This window comes from Lathamus discolor, chromosome 5 (assembly GCF_037157495.1).
Source record: "Lathamus discolor isolate bLatDis1 chromosome 5, bLatDis1.hap1, whole genome shotgun sequence".
In the NCBI taxonomy this organism is placed as follows: Eukaryota; Metazoa; Chordata; class Aves; order Psittaciformes; family Psittacidae; genus Lathamus; species Lathamus discolor.
In genome coordinates, this window is record NC_088888.1 from 123,829,410 (window position 1) to 123,849,062 (window position 19,653).

At 40.4% G+C, this 19,653-nt stretch overlaps 1 protein-coding gene across 12 annotated transcripts in view; it reads left to right on the plus strand.

The window, feature by feature from the left end:
* CCDC88A (coiled-coil domain containing 88A) overlaps positions 1 to 19,653 on the plus strand; it is an 87,500-nt gene that overhangs the window by 46,738 nt on the left and 21,109 nt on the right. For 9 of the 12 annotated variants that reach the window (XM_065682493.1, XM_065682494.1, XM_065682495.1 and 6 more), the window contains exons 15-26: positions 2,068 to 2,205; positions 5,017 to 6,087; positions 6,652 to 6,779; positions 10,585 to 10,726; positions 11,345 to 11,518; positions 12,067 to 12,228; positions 14,956 to 15,233; positions 15,424 to 15,567; positions 16,657 to 16,843; positions 17,246 to 17,391; positions 17,986 to 18,078; positions 18,271 to 18,485. In XM_065682493.1, the coding sequence (XP_065538565.1) occupies positions 2,068 to 2,205; positions 5,017 to 6,087; positions 6,652 to 6,779; positions 10,585 to 10,726; positions 11,345 to 11,518; positions 12,067 to 12,228; positions 14,956 to 15,233; positions 15,424 to 15,567; positions 16,657 to 16,843; positions 17,246 to 17,391; positions 17,986 to 18,078; positions 18,271 to 18,485 (2,878 nt within the window). The remainder of the gene's footprint in view (positions 1 to 2,067; positions 2,206 to 5,016; positions 6,088 to 6,651; positions 6,780 to 10,584; positions 10,727 to 11,344; positions 11,519 to 12,066; positions 12,229 to 14,955; positions 15,234 to 15,423; positions 15,568 to 16,656; positions 16,844 to 17,245; positions 17,392 to 17,985; positions 18,079 to 18,270; positions 18,486 to 19,653) is intronic. The other 3 variants (XM_065682496.1, XM_065682488.1, XM_065682492.1) reach the window with 1 other exon arrangement.

Here is a 19,653-nt window from a genome sequence, read left to right on the forward strand (position 1 = left end):
GCTGCGTGGAGACCTCAGAGCAGTTTCCAGTGCCTGAAGGGGGCTACAAGGATGCTGGAGAGGGACTCTTCATCAGGGACTGATGTGATAGGACAATGGATGATGGGTTCACACTGAAACAGGGGAAGTTCGGGTTGGAGATAAGGAGGAAGTTCTTCACTGTGAGGGTGGTGAGGCACTGAAATGAGTTGCCCAGAGAAGCTGTGGTTGCCCCATCCCTGGCAGCTTTCAAGGCCAGGTTGGACAGAGCCTTGGGCAACGTGATCTGGTATGAGATGTCCCTGCCCATGGCAGCGGGTTGGAACTGGATGATCTTAAGGTCCTTTCCAACCCAAACCATTCTATAATTCTATATAAGCAAGCAATAGTAGATTCTTGTGATTTTCTGACACTGTTCCTACCACTCTGAATATCTGGCAATATGTCCTTTTCCTCAGTTAGAATCATAGAATAGTTAGGGTTGGAAAGGACCTCAAGATCATCCAGTTCCAACCCCCCTGCCATGGGCAGGGACACCTCACACTAAACCATCCCACACAAGGCTTCATCCAACCTGGCCCTGAACACTGCCAGGGATGGAGCACTCACAACCTCCCTGGGCAGCCCATTCCAGTGCCTCACCACCCTAACAGGAAAGAACTTCCTCCTTATATCCAATCTAAACTTCCCCTGTTTAAGTTTGAACCCATTACCCCTTGTCCTGTCACTACAGTCCCTGACGAAGAGTCCCTCCCCAGCATCCCTATAGGCCCCCTTCAGACACTGGACGCTGCTCTGAGGTCTCCACGCAGCCTTCTCTTCTCCAGGCTGAACAGCCCCAACTTCCTCAGCCTGTCTTCATACGGGAGGTGCTCCAGTCCCCTGATCATCCTCGTGGCCTCCTCTGGACTTGTTCCAGCAGTTCCATGTCCTTTTTATGTCGAGGACACCAGAACTGCACACAATGCTCCAGGTGAGGTCTCACAAGAGCAGAGTAGAGGGGCAGGATCACCTCCTTCGACCTGCTGGTCATGCTCCTTTCGATGCAGCCCCTAGAAACAGTGTTCTGAATGGTGATCAATTCAGCAGAAAGCTTGAAGTAGAACAAAATGTGTTATGAATCCTGTACACATAGTCTGCTTCTGTCTTCTCCTTTGCAAAAGCCAGTGAAAGTGCCAGTATCCCTATAAAATGTGCACTGGTCTGCTAAGCAACGGACCGGGAACATCTGGGTTTGAGGGGAAGAAGGAGAGGGAAGCAGAAGTCAAACATTAGTATTCTCATCCCAAGAGAAGGATTTCATTCAGGTTCCGTCCTAATTATTGCCATGCTTTGTGCAAGTTCCATTCTGCTACCTTTTGTGATTTTATTTCTCCATATTCTTTAGCAGCAATATAATGTATAATTCAGATAACTTGTTTCTAAAAGCATTCCCCTGCCTGGGATCTGAGTTGTGTCTGAACTCCTCTAGGATCGGGTAATGCATCAATGGACTTGAGTTAAAATATGAACCTTCCAGCAGATGGTTGTTTAAAAATACAATGTATATGTTGCTTTTAAGTGACTAATTACAACTTATACCTGGGAGAAAAATCACACTTGTCTATTTTCACTTATGAGCAGTTTTGTTGTCTGGCAGCATTGCAGGCTGGAACCATTCGCCAAAACAAACCTCTATGTTTAATTCCCAAGGAATCACCATAGTATCTCTTGAAAGAGTTAAGTAAAATTAAATGCTCAACCTTTGTAAGTTAAAAGGGACTTGGAGGAGCAGTTTAAATCTCACTAAAATGGAATTTTAAGAGGAAAAAAAGATGCTTGGAGAGGTATCCAGAGCCTAATAAAATCTGATGTTTTTCTTATGCAAAAGTACTTTATAGATACAGACTGAGCCAGGGAAAAAGTCTGGCAGAAAGAAATTTTACTCCTAGAAGAGATGAATTGTTTCAGATAAAGAACAGAAAATCCCATGTTATTCTTAACTTTAACCTTTTTATTCATTTTTATAAGAGTACCTCCAACCCGGCTCAGAGTAATGCTGTTGTCATGTGTAAGTACGTTGTAAAAAGCTTGTTTCTTTTTCCCTAGCTTGAAGAGCTAGAGAATGAAATTAGCCAAGAGAAACAAAGTCTTCAGAACAGTCAAAATCTGAGTAAGGATTTGATGAAAGAAAAAGCACAGCTTGAAAAGACACTTGAAGCACTTCGAGAAAACTCAGAGCGCCAAGTGAGTAGCAGAATTGAAAGTCTTAATTCTGCATTGCACTGTACTGTTCTCTTCCTGTGCTTTTTTACAGTCATAAAGGGATTGTCAATTTAGCAGGCTTGCCAAAAGGACCTATCTGCAGCAAAATAGCTTGTCTGAGACCTGCAGGCAGTGAGAGACATGACTCATTTTTAGCTGAGGCTTTACTGTTAGTTTTAGAAGTCTCTTAGTGTTCCGTAATGCTGCTGTGGCTTTCGTGGGCTGTGCATTCGCTGTGGTTGCTTAGAGGGCGTAGCTCAGCCAAAACAGAAAACTGGGAACTTTGGAGGTAAGCCAGGCACCTCTCAATGGAGGAAAACAGGTTCCAGACAGCTGGACAGTGTTTGAAGTAATGCTGGAGTACTAATGAGAGTTACAGCAGCCTGTCCCTCGAAGGGACCAGACCAGTGTAGCAGAACTGCTCTGCTGCTGACTGTTCCTCCTGTGTCACCCACAGTTTTGTTTGTCTGGAGTAGGATCCATCATACTCAGATTCATAATATTTCCCTATACTGGAATGTTTTCTAGCTGTGGCTTATAGGTGGATGGCAGAATGTATTTTTGGTTGCCAGAAACTGGGTCTTTGTAAAACATTTGAGCTGTATTTGGGAGGGTTCTGGATGTCACTGGTTTGCCTGTGTCTAATGGGTGCTAACACCTTCTCAAGGGCTTTGCAGAGCAATTCAGGGGACCTGTGGAAGGCAGCTATTAGGAAACAAGATTTATGGAAACTTCTGGAAACCCCGTATTTAGTAATCAAGTCCTTCAGAATCAGAACTGCAGTTATCTTTTATACATTCCACTGATCCTTCTTGATGAGATCAGCAGCTTTTTAAAGTACAGCATTCTGAAATACAGAATGTTGTATTTCAAAGATCCTGATACATTTAAAGGCTCAATTTCATCAGTAAATGAAATTCCAGACATAGAACAGAAAGGAAAAAAAGCTTGCCATTGAAGCTGTACTTTCAGTTAAAGAGAACAGTAGGGATAACTTTAAAAAAAACAAGCCAGCTTGTCTTGTTTAGAAGTGTTAATTGCTATAGAAATTGATTTATGCATTGTATTAGAAGTGTACTCCAGGGAGAAAAGAACTAAGACTTTCTGGAATAAGTCCTAAGTCCCAATTCAGCCATACATAAACTGTTGTAAACTTTTTGGAGTAGGACCGACATTTCAGTGGGGCTGATTCTGCTTAAAATAACATACTTAGGAGCTGTAATGGGTTAGCAACATCTTTCATGTCGTTTATGAATCCTGTGCTGGAACTTATGGGAGTCAACTATACAAGGTTTATTTGATTTCATCAAAATTATGGATGCATTGATCATGATTTTTTTGTTTAGTTTGGATTCTAAAGGCAGAATTGATGGAAAGGAATTGTGCATGTGCAGTAACATAGAAAAGAAGCTGAAGACCTCAGAGCTGCCTTCCAGTATCTGAAGGGGGCCTACAAGGATGCTGGAGAGGGTCTCTTCATCAGGGACTGTAGCAATAGGACAAGGGGTGATGGGGTTAAACTGAAACAGGGGAAGTTCAGGTCAGAGATAAGCAGAAGTTAGAGTGCTGAGGCGCTGACACAGGGTGCCCAGAGAAGCTGCGGCTGCCCCATCCCTGGCAGTGCTCAAGGCCAGGTTGGACACAGGGGCTTGGAGCAAGCTGCTCCAGTGGAAGGGGTCCCTGCCCGTGGCTGGGGTTGGAACTGGATGATCTTAAGGTCATTTCCAACCCAACCCATTCTATGATTCTATGAAAGTTGTGTTTTTAGACACCTGTTTATTAGTTTCTAGTTAATGGCTTCAAAACAGTTTGTCATTGCGGGGGATGGAGCTGTAGACCCTTTAATTAATAGTTACATTCAAACTCGAATATGAAAGAATAGTCTATAATTTTCTCAGGCTGTTTTTCAGAGCAGCCAGCACTTTTGCTTCTCTCCCAAGCAGTTTATTGTTGAAGCATCCTTTATGTTTTGTTATTAGTGTTTCTTTAAATATTGGTCTAAACAAATTGCTGGATTTTACTCCCTGTAGTTACGTACCCAAATAGTTTCAACTGATTTGGAGTAACTGGAAGAGTCAAGAAACACTGAAAAGGAAGATGTGAATTCTGCCTTTATACTTGTAGGAGATCTGGGAATATGTTACTTAAGAAAAGAATTCAGTTCCAATATGATTTACTTTCTCTGGAAGCTGTTCTGGAATATCATGTCCAAGGGTTCTTTTTAACTCAAAACTTAATGGGACTTTGCTGTTTCTTCGCAAAGTGTTACTGTCTGTGATCAGGATGCCCTTGTATCCCACAATACTTTTTCCAAGGGAAATAAAGACACTTTTGTGGCTCTCACACCTCCCTCCACGTAAAGTTTGGTTCATAACTTGGCTGCAGGTTTGTTTTTTGTGGCTACATATCTCTGGGAATTAGAGTTGAAGAAAAATAATCCATATCTGGTTAAACGCAAATGAAACTGAAACGATGCTGAGAAGCAGACTGAGCTTTGTTTTGCTTTGTGCTTGTGTTGGTTTTGGTCTTATGTTATCTATTAATAGCCAAGAGGAAGAGACTTTCATTTTGACTTACTTTGTTGTCAAGCCTGCACCTGTGTACATACACAGTGTGTGTAATGCTTCAAATAAATAATTCAAATAGAGTAAAAGGATAGTTCTTGTTTTAACTAAAAATGAACGAGAAATATGATGGAATCTTTTAATCTTAGTAACTTTCCGTTTATATATGGAAATAATTACTTGTTGGAGTGTTGCTCACCAGAGTTTACTGTTTTTCTACCCAAATTAGATTAAGCTATTAGAACAAGAAAATGAACACTTGAATCAAACTGTAGCTTCTCTAAGACAACGCTCCCAAATCAGTGCTGAAGCCAGAATGAAAGAAATCGAAAAGGAAAATAAAATCCTTCATGAGTCCATTAAAGAGACCAGCAGTAAGTTAAATAAGATTGAATTTGAGAAGAAACAAGTCAGGAAAGAGCTAGAGCACTATAAAGAGAAAGGGGAGAGAGCAGAAGAACTGGAGAATGAGCTGCATCGTCTCGAGAAGGAAAACGAGCTATTACAGAAAAAAATCACTACCTTAAAAATCACTTGTGAGAAGATCGAGGCCTTAGAACAAGAAAACTCAGACCTGGAAATGGAAAACAGGAAACTGAAAAAGACTTTGGATAGCCTGAAAAACCTCACTTTTCAATTAGAATCCTTAGAAAAGGAGAATTCGCAGCTTGATGAGGAAAATCTGGAATTAAGAAGAACAATTGAATCCTTGAAGTGCACAAGCATTAAAGTGGCACAGTTACAATTAGAAAACAAGGAGCTGGAGAGTGAAAAGGAGCAACTTAAAAAAAGCCTGGAGCTCATGAAAGCCTCATTTAAGAAGACGGAACGCTTGGAAGTCAGCTACCAGGGCCTGGACACAGAAAACCAAAGGCTACAGAAAGCCCTTGAAAACAGCAATAAGAAGATTCAGCAATTAGAAAGTGAACTACAGGATTTGGAGTCTGAAAATCAGACTCTGCAAAAGAACTTGGAAGAGTTAAAAATCTCCAGTAAGCGCTTAGAGCAGTTGGAAAAGGAGAATAAGTTGTTAGAGCAAGAGACTTCTCAACTGGAAAAGGATAAGAAACAGCTAGAAAAGGAAAATAAGAGGCTTCGCCAACAAGCAGAAATCAAAGACAGTACTTTAGAAGAGAACAATGTAAAGATTAGTAACCTGGAAAGGGAAAATAAATCTCTGTTTAAAGAAATAGTTGTATATAAAGAGTCATGTGTGCGCCTGAAAGAACTAGAAAAAGAAAACAAGGAACTCGTGAAAAGAGCCACCATTGATAAGAAAACCCTTGTCACTTTACGAGAGGTAAACAGAAATCAGTTACCACTCCTGGCATGTCCTGTTTGGTATGTGGAGAAATGATACCTGTGTGTTTCAGAAAGATCTTATATTTTGTAGTTTCTGTGCTTTAATCTGCATACTAATAGCATCCGTAATGGGTACAAGTAAGGAAAGTGTTAGACAATCAAAATTTATACAGTCATAATAGTCAAATGGAATAATAGAACCATATTACACTTAATTCTGTAAGGTTGCTTGCAGATTGTCATGGAGCCTTTGTTAAATGAATGTTGCTCTATGCTTCATGTCAGTATTGGTTCTGGCTGAAATCTTTTCCCTTCACTGTAATGTTCAAAACCAAGTTTGAAAGGGAACTCCTACAGCAAGGAAGGGAGTGAACACCTAGGGTGAAATCATACTGTAGTTGCAGTGTGATGTCTGGTCTAGCTGAATGGGAAGGAAAGGAGAGTTACCATTGAGTTATTCAAGTCATGTAGTCACAAAAGACTCTTGCCTCAGCACTTCTAGGGTTAAGAGTGCATCATTTTATTTACATGGTAATTCTGACTGTACCTTTCTCTGTGCAAGGACTTGGTGAATGAGAAACTGAAGACTCAACAAATGAACAATGATTTAGAAAAACTGGCCCACGAACTTGAAAAAATAGGCTTAAACAAGGAGCGCCTCTTGCATGATGAGCAGAGCAGTGATGACAGGTGAGGATGTCAGGGCCTACCTGGAACAGGCAGAAATGAGGCTCTTTTTCACTCATAAAGTAGTCCTACAGACTGGTTTTGTGCATACTCTGAGATTTTTTTAAGGCACATTAATAGACCCAAATTGGAACTTGCTATTCTTTGAAATAATAAGGTAGTTGATGTGCTTTTCCATTCAGCTGTCTCTGAAAGAGAGTTGCCACTTTTTGTCACCAAGAAATTTCTTGAAGTCTGTCAGTACATAGAGCTAATGTATAATTAAAATGCTTTATGTTCGAGTTAGCAGCAGGAGCAGGAGCAGTAAAAGATAATAGAACCAAAGTGGGCTTTTTCCTTCTTGACTGCTTGACTGATAGAAAGGGTTTTTACACTTTGTCACACAGTGGTTACCTTAAACTGTCTCACTCTTTCCTTCCACTGTTTCCTTCTAATCCTTCCTACCAAAAGGAAGCTGCTTTCCCACTCAGACTGGTTGGGAAGTGCCCAATACTTGAGTGTCTCCAAAACTTCATAGTGGCTCTATCACTCTACCACACCTGCCATTATAAAGCAGCTGCTATCCTGACATCTGTTTTCTTCTACTGTATGTTGTGTTCTGTCTTGTCATGCAGGGATTTAGGGAAAACTTGTGACAGGAGAAAAGCGTGGGCTTCTAGCCAAGCTTTATTCCATGATGCTATTCAGTTGTGCTATTGAAGAAAACAAGAAAAGCTGCTGCCATGGTCTGTCATTATAACTGATTGTCATGAACATTTAGATTGATTTTGGGTCTTCTACGTCAAAATATCTGTATCTATATCCCCCCCCACCCAATCAAAATCAGTTTCTCTTTCTTGCTGCCAATGCTCTGTAGGTGGGGTGGTGCCAGAATCCTGTATGAAGAATCTGTTACCACCTCTTGTTTTGTGCTTGTGTCTTTCATCCACCTTTTATCAACCCACAGACCAGGAGTTCTGTCAAGAAAAGTCCTCAGAACTTGACTAGTGAGATCCCTTCTGATTTGAGCATTACTGTGTTGCACGAATATACCAGACAATGAAAAACAATCATTGAGCTGAGTTGAAGCTTAAACTGCTTAGATGAAGAAGTCCAGATTGAGCAAGGTTTTTCTAACCCATGTTCTAGATTCCAAGTGGTTGGAGTAAGTGCTCCCATGAAGGGAGAGAATGTTGTCCTGTGAAGGCACTTTTGTAGATTATACTACATGAAAAATTTGAAGCTACGTCCCCTTTCCAGACAACAGCATTTGTCCTTTGCTAGTGCTTATACTCCTAAAGATCAGCTGTTGTGGGTTCACTTCTTATAGGTTAGTTGGTTTGTGACATTGGGCCATATAACACTGGTGTTTCCTTCGCGTTCTACTGAATGATGTTACGTTTGATCTATAAATTATAATTTGGAAGATAATTCTGGAGTTGCATGTCTCTGGAAGAGGGAGTTTCATCCAGCTTTCATTAAATTATAATCCATAAATGAACTTTCAACATACTTCTGGCATATTTCACGACCCGTTTCATTTCTTCCTCTGCTTCCAGGTTAGCTGTGTGTGGGAATTACACAAAGAAGTTAATTTTCATTCCCTCCACATCCCTATACTTCTTTTCTAATGGGTATTCCTTTTGCAAGGAGCTCCTGCACCTTTTTGCTGTGTATGTATTAAGAGCGCAGCTCGGGGCAGGCTCAAGCATTGCATACTGATTGACCTGCACTTGGCAAATGGCTGCTGCTGGCATTAGATCTCCTGTAATGTGGTGCTGCTCAGCTGCACTGCATAAGAACAGCTCATGCCTAATTCTATGCAGATTGCCTTGCAGAAGGAGATAACGCCTGTCTAGAGGGGTGTTCATGGTGAACTGGATTGTCCAGCACTGCCCATGTGAAAGTACCACAAAAGCAGATGGAAGATTTGATGGTTCATGATATTTGGCCATCAGGCTGTTTGGGTGTGATGTACCTGTTCAGGCTGATCCGAGGAGGTGAAATGTGTGGGAAGCATTAGATCTTGAAGCTTACCTGGAGCACTGTTTAAAGCTGATCTTTGAGCTCAGGCTTGTGGCCACATTGTTTTAAATGTGAAGTGATTTGGGCTACACTACAGTTTTCAGCTTCTCAAACTTCGTGTAGAGTTGGAGATAGTGAATGGGCAATATTTGTTTTCAAAGTGGAAACATTGGTTGGTTTGAAGTTTTGCTCTGCCCCTCTCCTGCCTTTCCATTATTCTCTACTTCCTCATTCATCCAAAAGGTACCTGGGTTTATTTCCTTACATTATTGCATAGGTGAGGCATTAGCAATTATTTCATCATGTACATTATGGCCAGAATGACTTCTCAGTGTGTTTTTGGTCTGCCTCTCTCATGTTGGTGATGGGAATTAAAAATGCATAATTTCTCTCTTTTTGCTTGGAGAGAGCTGCTTGTGGTTTCTGTTGGATGTTCTTGGTAGCACTGCAGAGTTTTTCTCTTGGGGCCTACTACGTCTGATGAGTTAACTTTGAAGCGTTTTCCATTTTCTCTATCCCTTCTAATAGCTGTTGTCTTTAGGCAAACAGATTCATGGACGTTGACCCTAAAACTGAAATAGCCAAACCTCAGTGGAGTTAGAAAGTTCCTACTGTCTTTGATTATGAGGTGTTCAAAAGGAAACTGGAGATTGGGTCTCTGCTATTAGTCTTTTCTCTTCTTTGTTTTCTGTGTAATGTATAACTGGATATATGCTTCAGCTCAAGAAGATGAAACACTGTCTATTCTACTTGTCATAGACTGCCTACTATTTCTTAAGTCTCTGAGAATTACTTGTCAGACCTTAAAATGTAGGATTCTCATCCTACTACATGATGCTACTGGACAGCTCTCGACTTATTAATCCTCTTACCATTGGTCTTCTGCTCCAGTTCCTGACTAGATCTAATGCTCTTGTCCATTCAGGAGTCTTTTGCAGTCTATTCCTTTCACTAAGCTGATAGATTCTTCAGCAGTCAAGATTAAAAAGGGGGATATTAGTGGTTTGCTTTATTTAATCCTACTGTGGGGAGAAGTGGGATGTTTTCCAGATTCTGAGCACATGTACAGAGACTGAACTGCTTAAGAGTGATTAATGAGTGTGGCTTTTAGTGTTTTCTAAAAAGGAGATAACTGTTCTAAAGGGATATGTTCTAAATCTGACCATTTCTCTCCCAAATATGTAATTAGGGAGGTTTAGGTGCCCTAAAATATTATAAATGTAGTAAAAAAATGGCAGTTTTACACATTGGGAGTGGTAACAGTCTTAAAAATAGCAGCAGCTGGGCTGAGTGAGCAATTTGCACACTCATACATCAAATGAGTATGCACCTGCAAAGTGCTGCGTTCATCTCCCTCCCTGCTCCTCCTCTTTGTGAGCCAGCAGGAAATGGAAATTGATGAGAATCTTGCTCTCCAAATACTTCACATCCTAATTTAGTTCAGGTCCCCGCTGGATTCTCTGGAGGGGAGCCAGAAAGAAGAGTGCTGTCATCACACACGTGCTAATGATCCAAAGCCAGCGCCCTGCTGCTGTGGCTCAACGGGGCTTTTTGTCTTTCTGATAGGTTTTAAAAGAAATAAGGTTTCAGAAATGGGTTTGGCTGTCATGTTCTGGTGTTTTAAACACAGGACTTGCTATCACTACTGAGGTGCGTTCATGCTTTTGAATAGAGCAGCATCCAAGCAGTTTTGCATGTAGCTTTGAGGTTACTGTTTCAGAACAGTTTAGAAGTGAAATACCTCAAACAATCCTTTAAAATACAGACTTTTATATGTGTGTGTGCGTGTGGTGTCATTGACCAGTAGGTACAAGCTTTTGGAGTCAAAGCTAGAATCCACGCTTAAGAAGTCTCTTGAAATAAAAGAAGAGAAAATTGCTGCTCTGGAGGCACGTTTAGAAGAATCAACAAATCTGAACCAGCAGCTCCGTCAGGAACTTAAAACAGTAAGAGAATGGTGATTTTTTTTCAATAAGATCAAATTACTCCCATTTCAGTTACTGTTATTTCTACACTCAACCTTGTGTGAGACAACAAAAGGTGGGCACCATTCAGGTGATGTAAAGCAGGACAAATGCATGCCTGCCTTTTAAGACTGTAGTGATACAGGCCCAGTGTTGAAATCACAGGAGAAGTTGATGAGTTTATTCATTGGTCATAGAATGTGTCAGGTGGATGAATAATCTGAGGTTGATTTGATTTGCGATGTCAGAAGCAGTCATTTTCAATTACATGCCATGAACAGCCCAAGTGGGCTGGTTAAAAAGTGAAATAGAATCTCGTTTGTTGTAGTAGGTGGTATAGTAGGTGGGGGGATACAGCTGAAAGCACTGAAATAAAACAGAAAATAGAGGTCTTTTTCCTTTAGAAACTTGTTAGGGTTAAGCTATCCATATCCATAAATATCTTGTACATCATCTCGCAATCATATGCAAAAAGCAAATCTACCAACACAGTGATGTAGCACTTTCTGTTCTTTGAAAGATGGTATGCTCATGTAGTCAGTTAGGATGTAGAAAATGGAAGAGGTTGAACCTAATGTAAGTTGTCCTAAATAATTTCAGGTGAAAAAGAACTATGAAGCCCTCAAGCAAAGACAAGAAGAGGAAAGGATGGTTCAGAGTTCTCCTCCGAGAAGTGGGGAAGATCAGTCTGTCAATAAGTGGGAGAAGGAAAACCAGGAAACTACTAGAGAGTTATTGAAAGTTAAAGATAGATTAATTGAAGTGGAGAGGAATGTAAGATGTGTTTCAAATACTATTCTGATTTAGGTATTTATTGTGAGCTGTTCCATTAATATAAATGAGAGGATTTTTAAGGAAATACGCAATTTATCACCTACTTTATGATCCAAGCAGAATCTGAGTTAAATATAGCTTGTGAAGCAGCTGGATTTTGCTGGATTCTGTTCTGGATTCTGCTGTAAAGCACTTGACCAGCATATAGAAGGAAATGTGGAAACCTGAATTTGCCCTTTTGAATCCATAAATATCTCTAAATCCCTTTTATATGATCTTTATTTAAATGAGTCATGGAGATTTCTCTGCTGGTTCTCCATAGGTACAATAGTAGTTACATGTTTTTTCAATCTTAACCTGTAGTGATAATATTGCTGTGTTACATGGTTCTACAGGATGATTTACACACTGGAACAGAACTGTAAATCTCTGTGAAGTCATGCTGCTTTGTTTGTTTAGAAGAAACAAACTCTAGTTTAAGTATTAACTTCGGTTCAGTAAACAGCTTTGAACTCTCATTTTCATTATATTTCCTTTAATGTTCTAAGAATGCCACACTGCAGGCAGAGAAGCAAGCACTCAAGACACAATTAAAGCAGCTTGAGACACAGAACAGCAATCTGCAGGCTCAGATTCTTGCACTTCAGAGGCAGACTGTTTCTCTACAGGAGCAAAATACAACTCTACAAACTCAGAATGCCAAACTGCAGGTAATATTTTCCTGGTTTGCTTTCAAAACTAAAATGAATGCAGAGGGTTTTTTCACATGGAAGCATTTAAAGCTAATGGCAATAATGGATTTAAAGTCACAATTTGCTTCTGGTACCGACATGGAAAAGAAAATGATGTGCAAACAATCTGCACTACCGGCAGTCAGTATTTTGTTTGCTGATGAATAACAACATCTCTGGAAGTCGGTTTTAATCCTTCATGTTTGTCCAATTTAAACTCCTAACTTTATCCTTGGAGTGGAGAAAATTCTCATATCCGGTCTTCTAAGATATTTTTCTGTTTATATTTCTTTTGTACTTCTAAACTAGGTCAGGGTAATAAGGTGTCCAAAGAGACACATAAAAACTACTCCTACTACTACTTAGATTGGATATAAGGAGGAAGTTCTTTCCTGTTAGGGTGGTGAGGCACTGGAATGGGTTGCCCAGGGAGGTTGTGAGTGCTCCATCCCTGGCGGTGTTCAAGGCCAGGTTGGACGAAGCCTTGGGTGGGATGGTTTAGGGTGAGGTGTCCCTGCCTATGTCAGGGGGGTTGGAAGTGGATGATCTTGAGGTCCTTTCCAACCCTGACTATTCTATGATTCTACTCAAGTATGTGAAGATTGAATTCAGATAATTCAGAGACAGAGAAATGAGTGACCATGGGCATTACAAAAGTGATTGCCCACAGTCGTGCAGCTCTTAGAGCCAAAATTCAGATGTCATTCTTCATACTTTCAGAGGGTTATTAAATACATAGCTTGTTTTCCTCTGGTAAATGAAATATTCTTGTTAATAGATGTAATGCTTTTTGGAGCTCTGAGAATTAAAACTACTTAGAGAGGGAATGCAAAGTCCACAAATCAGCAGAAATAGTAAACAGTGTCAGGAATGATGGAGGGTGGATGGAAGTCCAGGAGTGAAGGAGTCTTTAAATGAGTAAACAGTAACGAGTAATGCAGTTTGTGGATGTCTCCAGTTATCCTCCTGCCTGTTTCTGGAGAGCAGGATGTGGTTGTACCACAGATGCACTTTCCATCTACCACACTGAAATCTGATTAGTGCACTCCCTTTTGTGGCTGGAAAGGCCAGGAATGGAACAGGACAGCGATGCACGCACTGTGTCTTGTCTAGTCATTAAAAACTAGTGGATGTGGGCATGGAAATGCACCATTTTAATCAGATGAGGACATATCTCTGAGATTCAGAACTCTTTGAGGGTTTTGTAATACCATTTGTCAAAAGAAGTATCTACGTGGTTCCTTTTTGTCATGAATTGCACAACAGCACAGGCCTTTCCTATTGGATAAACCTGGAGGATGAATTAACTGCAGGTATTTAAAGTATTGAGGCAGTGAGTTGGGAGAAGGAAGCACTTTTTGCTTTTATTTTAAATCAAATATTTTTGTGGTGAGCTTCACTAAGCAATATAATTTCTGTTGCTGGGAGTGACTGGGTGATGTTACACCCAACAGTCAGAGAAAGGGAGTTCTTTTCTTCCTCAAATTCAGCTATTTTTTGCTCATAGCTTCAAGCAAGTTGCAAGACAACTGTCCATCAACTCTGAATCAAAATGAAAGGTGAAATTTGTTCATGAAAATAAAGTGATTTAACTATTAGCTAAATCTGAAGTGCAGACTGAGCTGCTCTACACGGGCTATGTCAGAACTGTCCTTAGGCAACTCTAATTCTACCGTTCCTTCCAGTTCCCGTAAGGAGCATAGAAGAGAAAAGATGTCTTAAAGGACAACTGGGAATTCTGAGCTACTTCAAGCTCGGGCTTCAGTCTGGGAAGTTTCACAGCATACACATGCCATCAGACATTACTTCATTTCCAGTGAGAGGTTCAGCTTTCTCGTCTGTAACAAAGAATGCTGCAGTTCCAACAGAAAGGGATTTGTTCCTTAGTAACAGTGTGCACTGGAGTGATAGATTTTGGGGTTTTTCCCTTAATAGATACCCTGAGGGCATTAGAAGCCTCAGTAGTTTGTGGTTTTCATCTCTTGAATAGGAAAGAGAAGGAATCTAGCCTAACACAGGTCAGATGACAAGCATGTTAAGTATCAGCCATTCTTTTAAGATCATCAATGATTAGTTCAGGTTAAGCTGTCCAGAGGCACAGAAAGTAAAGTTGTTATTGTTTTGGGGTTTTTTTAATCTGTCAACTGTTGAAGGCTTTAATGTGTTAATAGATATTAATACTCTTCTGACATAATCAGTGGAGAAACTGTACACCAGCTCTCACATGTACATGGTGACCAAGTGACATTACTGCTGTTGGAAGAGAACCAGGGATGTGCAGTTCCTCAGTAAAACAGAATATGGGTGGTTCCTTCCAGGTGCTATTGTTTCATTTCCTTTACTCTCTGTTAAATGAATGCTACTGTTTGAAGTCTCATTGTAAAGAATATGTGAGTACAATAAGAATTTTGTGGGAACAATAGAGATTCTGTACAATAAAGATTAAAAAAACCCAAACTATGCCAATATGAAAGCTCATTTTATTTTAGTCATATCAGGCAAATGCTCATCTCATCTATACAGCACTTTAACAGGTATTTGAAGGTAAATAATAATTTGATATCCTCCCCACCATGGCAATAACTTAGAAGGTTGCTAAGATGCTGAGGGTTAAACTCAAGAAATCTCTCAATAGGAGGAGATGGACAAAGCTAATCCAGACCGTGGAATTAACTTGCAGCTCTTGTCAAATGTCTCTGACTGCAGGTTGAAAATTCCACCCTTAACTCTCAGAGCACATCTCTTATGAACCAGAACGCGCAACTGCTGATCCAGCAGTCTGCTTTAGAAACTGAGAACGAATGTGTGCTCAAGGAGCGCGAGGATCTGAAGTCACTGTATGATTCACTTCTCAAAGACCATGAGAAACTGGAGCAGCTGCACGAGCGCCAGGCTTCTGAGTACGAATCTCTGATTGCCAAGCATGGGAGTCTGAAATCTGCACACAAAAACCTGGAGGTGGAGCATAAGGACTTGGAAGATAGGTAAATACTAATGGGCATAAGTGAAATTAGAGTCTGCAACTCCGGAGGAAAAGCCACTGTATAACTACTACGAATAAAATTAGTATTGAATGCAACATTAAGATCTTTAAACTTGGAAACTTTTCTCCAAAATTCCATATTTTCTTGTCAATCCACAAAAAAGTAACTAAACTATTATTTTTGTTTGCAGGTACAACCAGTTGCTGAAACAGAAGGTGCAGCTGGAAGAACTGGAGAAGGTACTCAAGGTAGAACAGGAGAAGATGCTGCAGCAAAACGAAAAGCATGAAACTGTAGCAGCAGAGTATAAAAAGCTCCGCGATGAAAATGAAAGGTAAAGCAGAAGTCAGATACAGAGTGGTGCATATGGAATAGATTACACATAAAATAATACACATACTCAGATACAGAATATGTGTGTTGGCAGAGCTCTGAGCACTTGCTAGTACATTCTAAGTAAGTGTTGTATCCTCTCTCATTTCTTAATACCTGGTGCTGCAATTGAGGACATTTACAATTCACACCTTACAGCAACTCCTCTTGTTGGTCTGTGATACAGTCTTTTTAGAAAGGCTGAATAGGAAGAAACCAAACTCAAGCCCACAAAATGTAATTATTATATCCTGAGGATACTTAATTCCACATACTGTCTTCAGGAATGCCAGGCCAAGCATGATGCAGCATGGTTGTGAGCTGTAGAGGGAGCAAACCACTCCGCATGAGTTGCTTAAGGGACAAGATAATTGAGGTTAATACCAGTAGGAGTAGAAGCATAGTGGGTGGTGAAGTCCTGCTTGACCCCTGCAACTGAGATACGGCTTGCCGTAAGTACTTAGGTTTAACAGTAGTATTTACATAGCATGATACTTCCCCCCTCAAGCAGAGGCATTAAGGTTTGTTCATCTGGCAAAGAGGCTCACAATTAAATGCCTCCTACCTTTGGCGTTGTGTGAGGAGGATTAGTAGGGGCTGGAGGTTGTTTTTAGAAAGGGACATGGCCAGGCCCAGCAGGGACAGAGGGAGCCCAGAATCAAGATATGAACATCCATCATTGCCAGAGTTTCGATTGTTCCTATTAATTACTGGTTTGTGTTGGGAAGAAATTCTAGCTTGTTTGTAAGATTCTTGTATTTTGGAAAGTGGGATCTTAAAAGCAGTTGTGATGTCTGCATTTAGAAATCCTGCTTTATTTTTAACCATACAGAGAACCCAGAGTGGTTGACTTAAATCAGAATGCATACCTAGGAAATCTAGACTGAGATGACTTACCTCCAGTGTGTGATAGCAAGAAATGGTTGTATGGGTTCTATGGAGTAGCAGAGAGCTACTCCATAAAGAAGTGTCATTACTCGCATGCCCTCTGAAACATGGGTACACTTCCTTCTATCTACATATATTCCCTTATGATGTCTTGTAATTCCAGGCTTACTCACACCTACAGTCAGCTCTTGAGAGACAACGAAGTTCTCCAAACAGACCATAAGAATTTGAAAACACTATTGAACAATTCCAAACTAGAACAAACGCGATTAGAAGCTGAGTTTTCCAAACTCAAAGAACAGTACCAGCAACTGGATATTACATCGACAAAGCTAAATAATCAGTGTGAGGTATGTGGGAATTATGCTATTTATCATGACTGATGTCACTGTAATATTCATATAAATGTATTTTTAGATTCACAGAAGTTATCCTCCTGCCTGTTTCTGGAGAGCAGGATGTGGTTGTACCACAGATGCTTGAGAATTAATCACTGGGTTTATAGATAATGAAGTGGGTCTGAAGACATTAATATTTGCCTGTTGTGCAGGCAGTACAAAAACTGGGGCTCCTGTTGGGTAAAACTGATTTAAGTTATTTAAAGCATCGAAGAAGCTTTTATCAGTTGAGTCATGATAAATTTTTCTGTTTGATTTGAGTCCCTTTGTACACCTCAGTTTTCTTGGTAATCTCATTCTGTGTGTAAATATGCTCACATATATATGCATGTACCATTTCATGTATTTTAACAGCTGCTTAGCCAGCTTAAAGGAAATCTGGAGGAGGAAAACAGACATCTACTAGATCAAATTCAGACATTAATGCTACAGAATAGAACATTACTTGAGCAGAATATGGAAAGCAAGGATCTCTTCCATGTAGAGCAAAGGCAGTACATGTGAGTCTTTAAAACAATGAAATTATTGTCTTTAGGGCAGTTACCGTAATACTTCTTCAAAGCTTCTGTTTCGTATAGAAATCAGCATTCTGAAATGTGCTCCTTCTGAAATGTTTCTCTTTTTAAAAGACAAATGTAAATTATATATGAAAAGCAGATAAACTACAAACACATTTCTGGTCCTGAAGGCTCAGTGCAACTGTGTTCATTGCTGATGATGCAAATGAGGACTAAAAATGTTACGTATTCCTCATTCTGCTACAAGCAAAGTTTCTGGGTTGATTTGAATTTGAGAGAATAAGTGCATGACTAAATGATTCTATCAGAGCCCCGGTGCTCTTTATTATTGTTCAAAAAGGGGGAAAGTTCTATTGTGTAATAAAAGCAAATGGGTTTTTCTTGAGTTTATATCATAACATTAAATGTAAGACTTGGTTTGCTGTATCTTTCTGGAGTTTTCAGTAAGAAACATGCCTTATACAAGAATTCCTCATAAGAGACAACTTTGAGAGAACAGCTATGTAAAGGAACGTGCTACTTACACATTATACATGCATTTTTGAAGCATGCATTATCATTGATTTCTGTTAACAGCGACAAGCTGAATGAATTACGGCGACAGAAGGAGAAATTGGAGGAGAAGATAATGGATCAGTATAAATTCTATGAGCCGTCTCCACCAAGAAGGTACTGATGAACATGATCTAAGCACAGGTCTAACCCACGGCATACCTGTTCTGCTCCAGCTGAAAATCAAGATCTCTTTAAACTTCAGGGGAGCAGAATCATGTCTGTGTTCTTGCTTACAAAGCAGGAAAAGTCTGGAGGTATGAGTGATGTGTCATTAATGCCTTCGATGTGCTGTGTCGTTGGTAACAGAAGGGGCAACTGGATCACTCTGAAAATGAGGAAGCTGATAAAGTCCAAGAAGGATGTTAACAGAGAGCGCCTCAAGTCCATGACTCTTACACCCACCCGCTCAGAGTCCAGTGAGGGCTTCCTGCAGCTGCCCCACCAGGACAGTCAGGATAGCTCCTCTGTGGGCTCCAACTCTCTGGAAGATGGGCAGACCTTGGGCACCAAAAAGAGTAGCAGTGAGTACTGCAAAACATTTGTTTTTCTATTAATAATCCTTGGCTGAATGTGGTTTTGATGTGATTAAAAGTTAAGAGGTGCTGGAAAAGGCTCTGTGTTTTGGAAGGTTTAAGTCTTTAGGAGTGAAGCCTGAATTCATTTATTAATGACAGGTCTATACCGACTTCTTGCAAACCCTTTGAGTGTTTGGGCAGGAACTAGTTCTTAGCATATCTTCAGCTCTAAATACTAAAATGCATTTACAGTGCTTGGATAAGCTGAAGCAGGCGCTGTTCCTGGGTCAGGTGAGCAGAATCCTGGATATACTATGTCCTATGCCACCACTAGAACCCTTTTCTGTTTGTCCCTCTTGTCCCAGCATGAACCTTTCCCCTTGCCTTGGAAGTGCTTTCCAAGCTGTGACTGTGCTACCATCCTTTAGCTGTCAAATAGATCTGTCTGGAGGTGTTTCTCCAGCATCTCACAAAACGAGTGATGAAGAACTTTTATACTGTTTGAATAGGCAACAGGAAGAGGCAATTTATAGACATAACCTGTTAAGAAGCCTAAAGATTGGAGTTAAGGGCTGAGGGAGACTGAGGAGGGTTACAGAGGTGGGGATGGATCCAATATTCCAGACACAATTTGCTCTCCTTGCAAGAGCCCAACAGCTGTCACGTTAGGATGCCCGTTGTAAAAAGGCCACATGCTGTGCAGTGTGTCCATTTATTATCTATATATTTTGTAATCCACTCGTGGCATGAATCATAAACTGCCCAATTTCTCACAACTTGAGCGATAATATTGCAGCCCCCGTGTCAGGTTGCAATGATTCCCTTTAATAGTTACGCACCAAAAGCATTTTGGCTGTGCATGTAAAAGCATCAGGCTATGCGTGTGTTAACAGTCACTTTTGCAATGCTTTTATAAATGTGATGTCTTGGGTTTCAGAAGACAGCAGATTGGTATCCTGGCTTCTGTGCCAGCTCTGAATTTGCTGTGTTAGAAATGATTGAAGCCATGATGATGCATTTTTTCTTCTGTACTTCTTGCAGAAGCTTAGTCAAAGCTAAAAACATCTAAACCCACTATGTCAGGGGAGCTAAAAATCCAATTTTAAAATCCAATTTGTGAGTACTTTATTAATAACTGAAGAAAATAGTAAGTTTGAGGTTACATTTTACCACT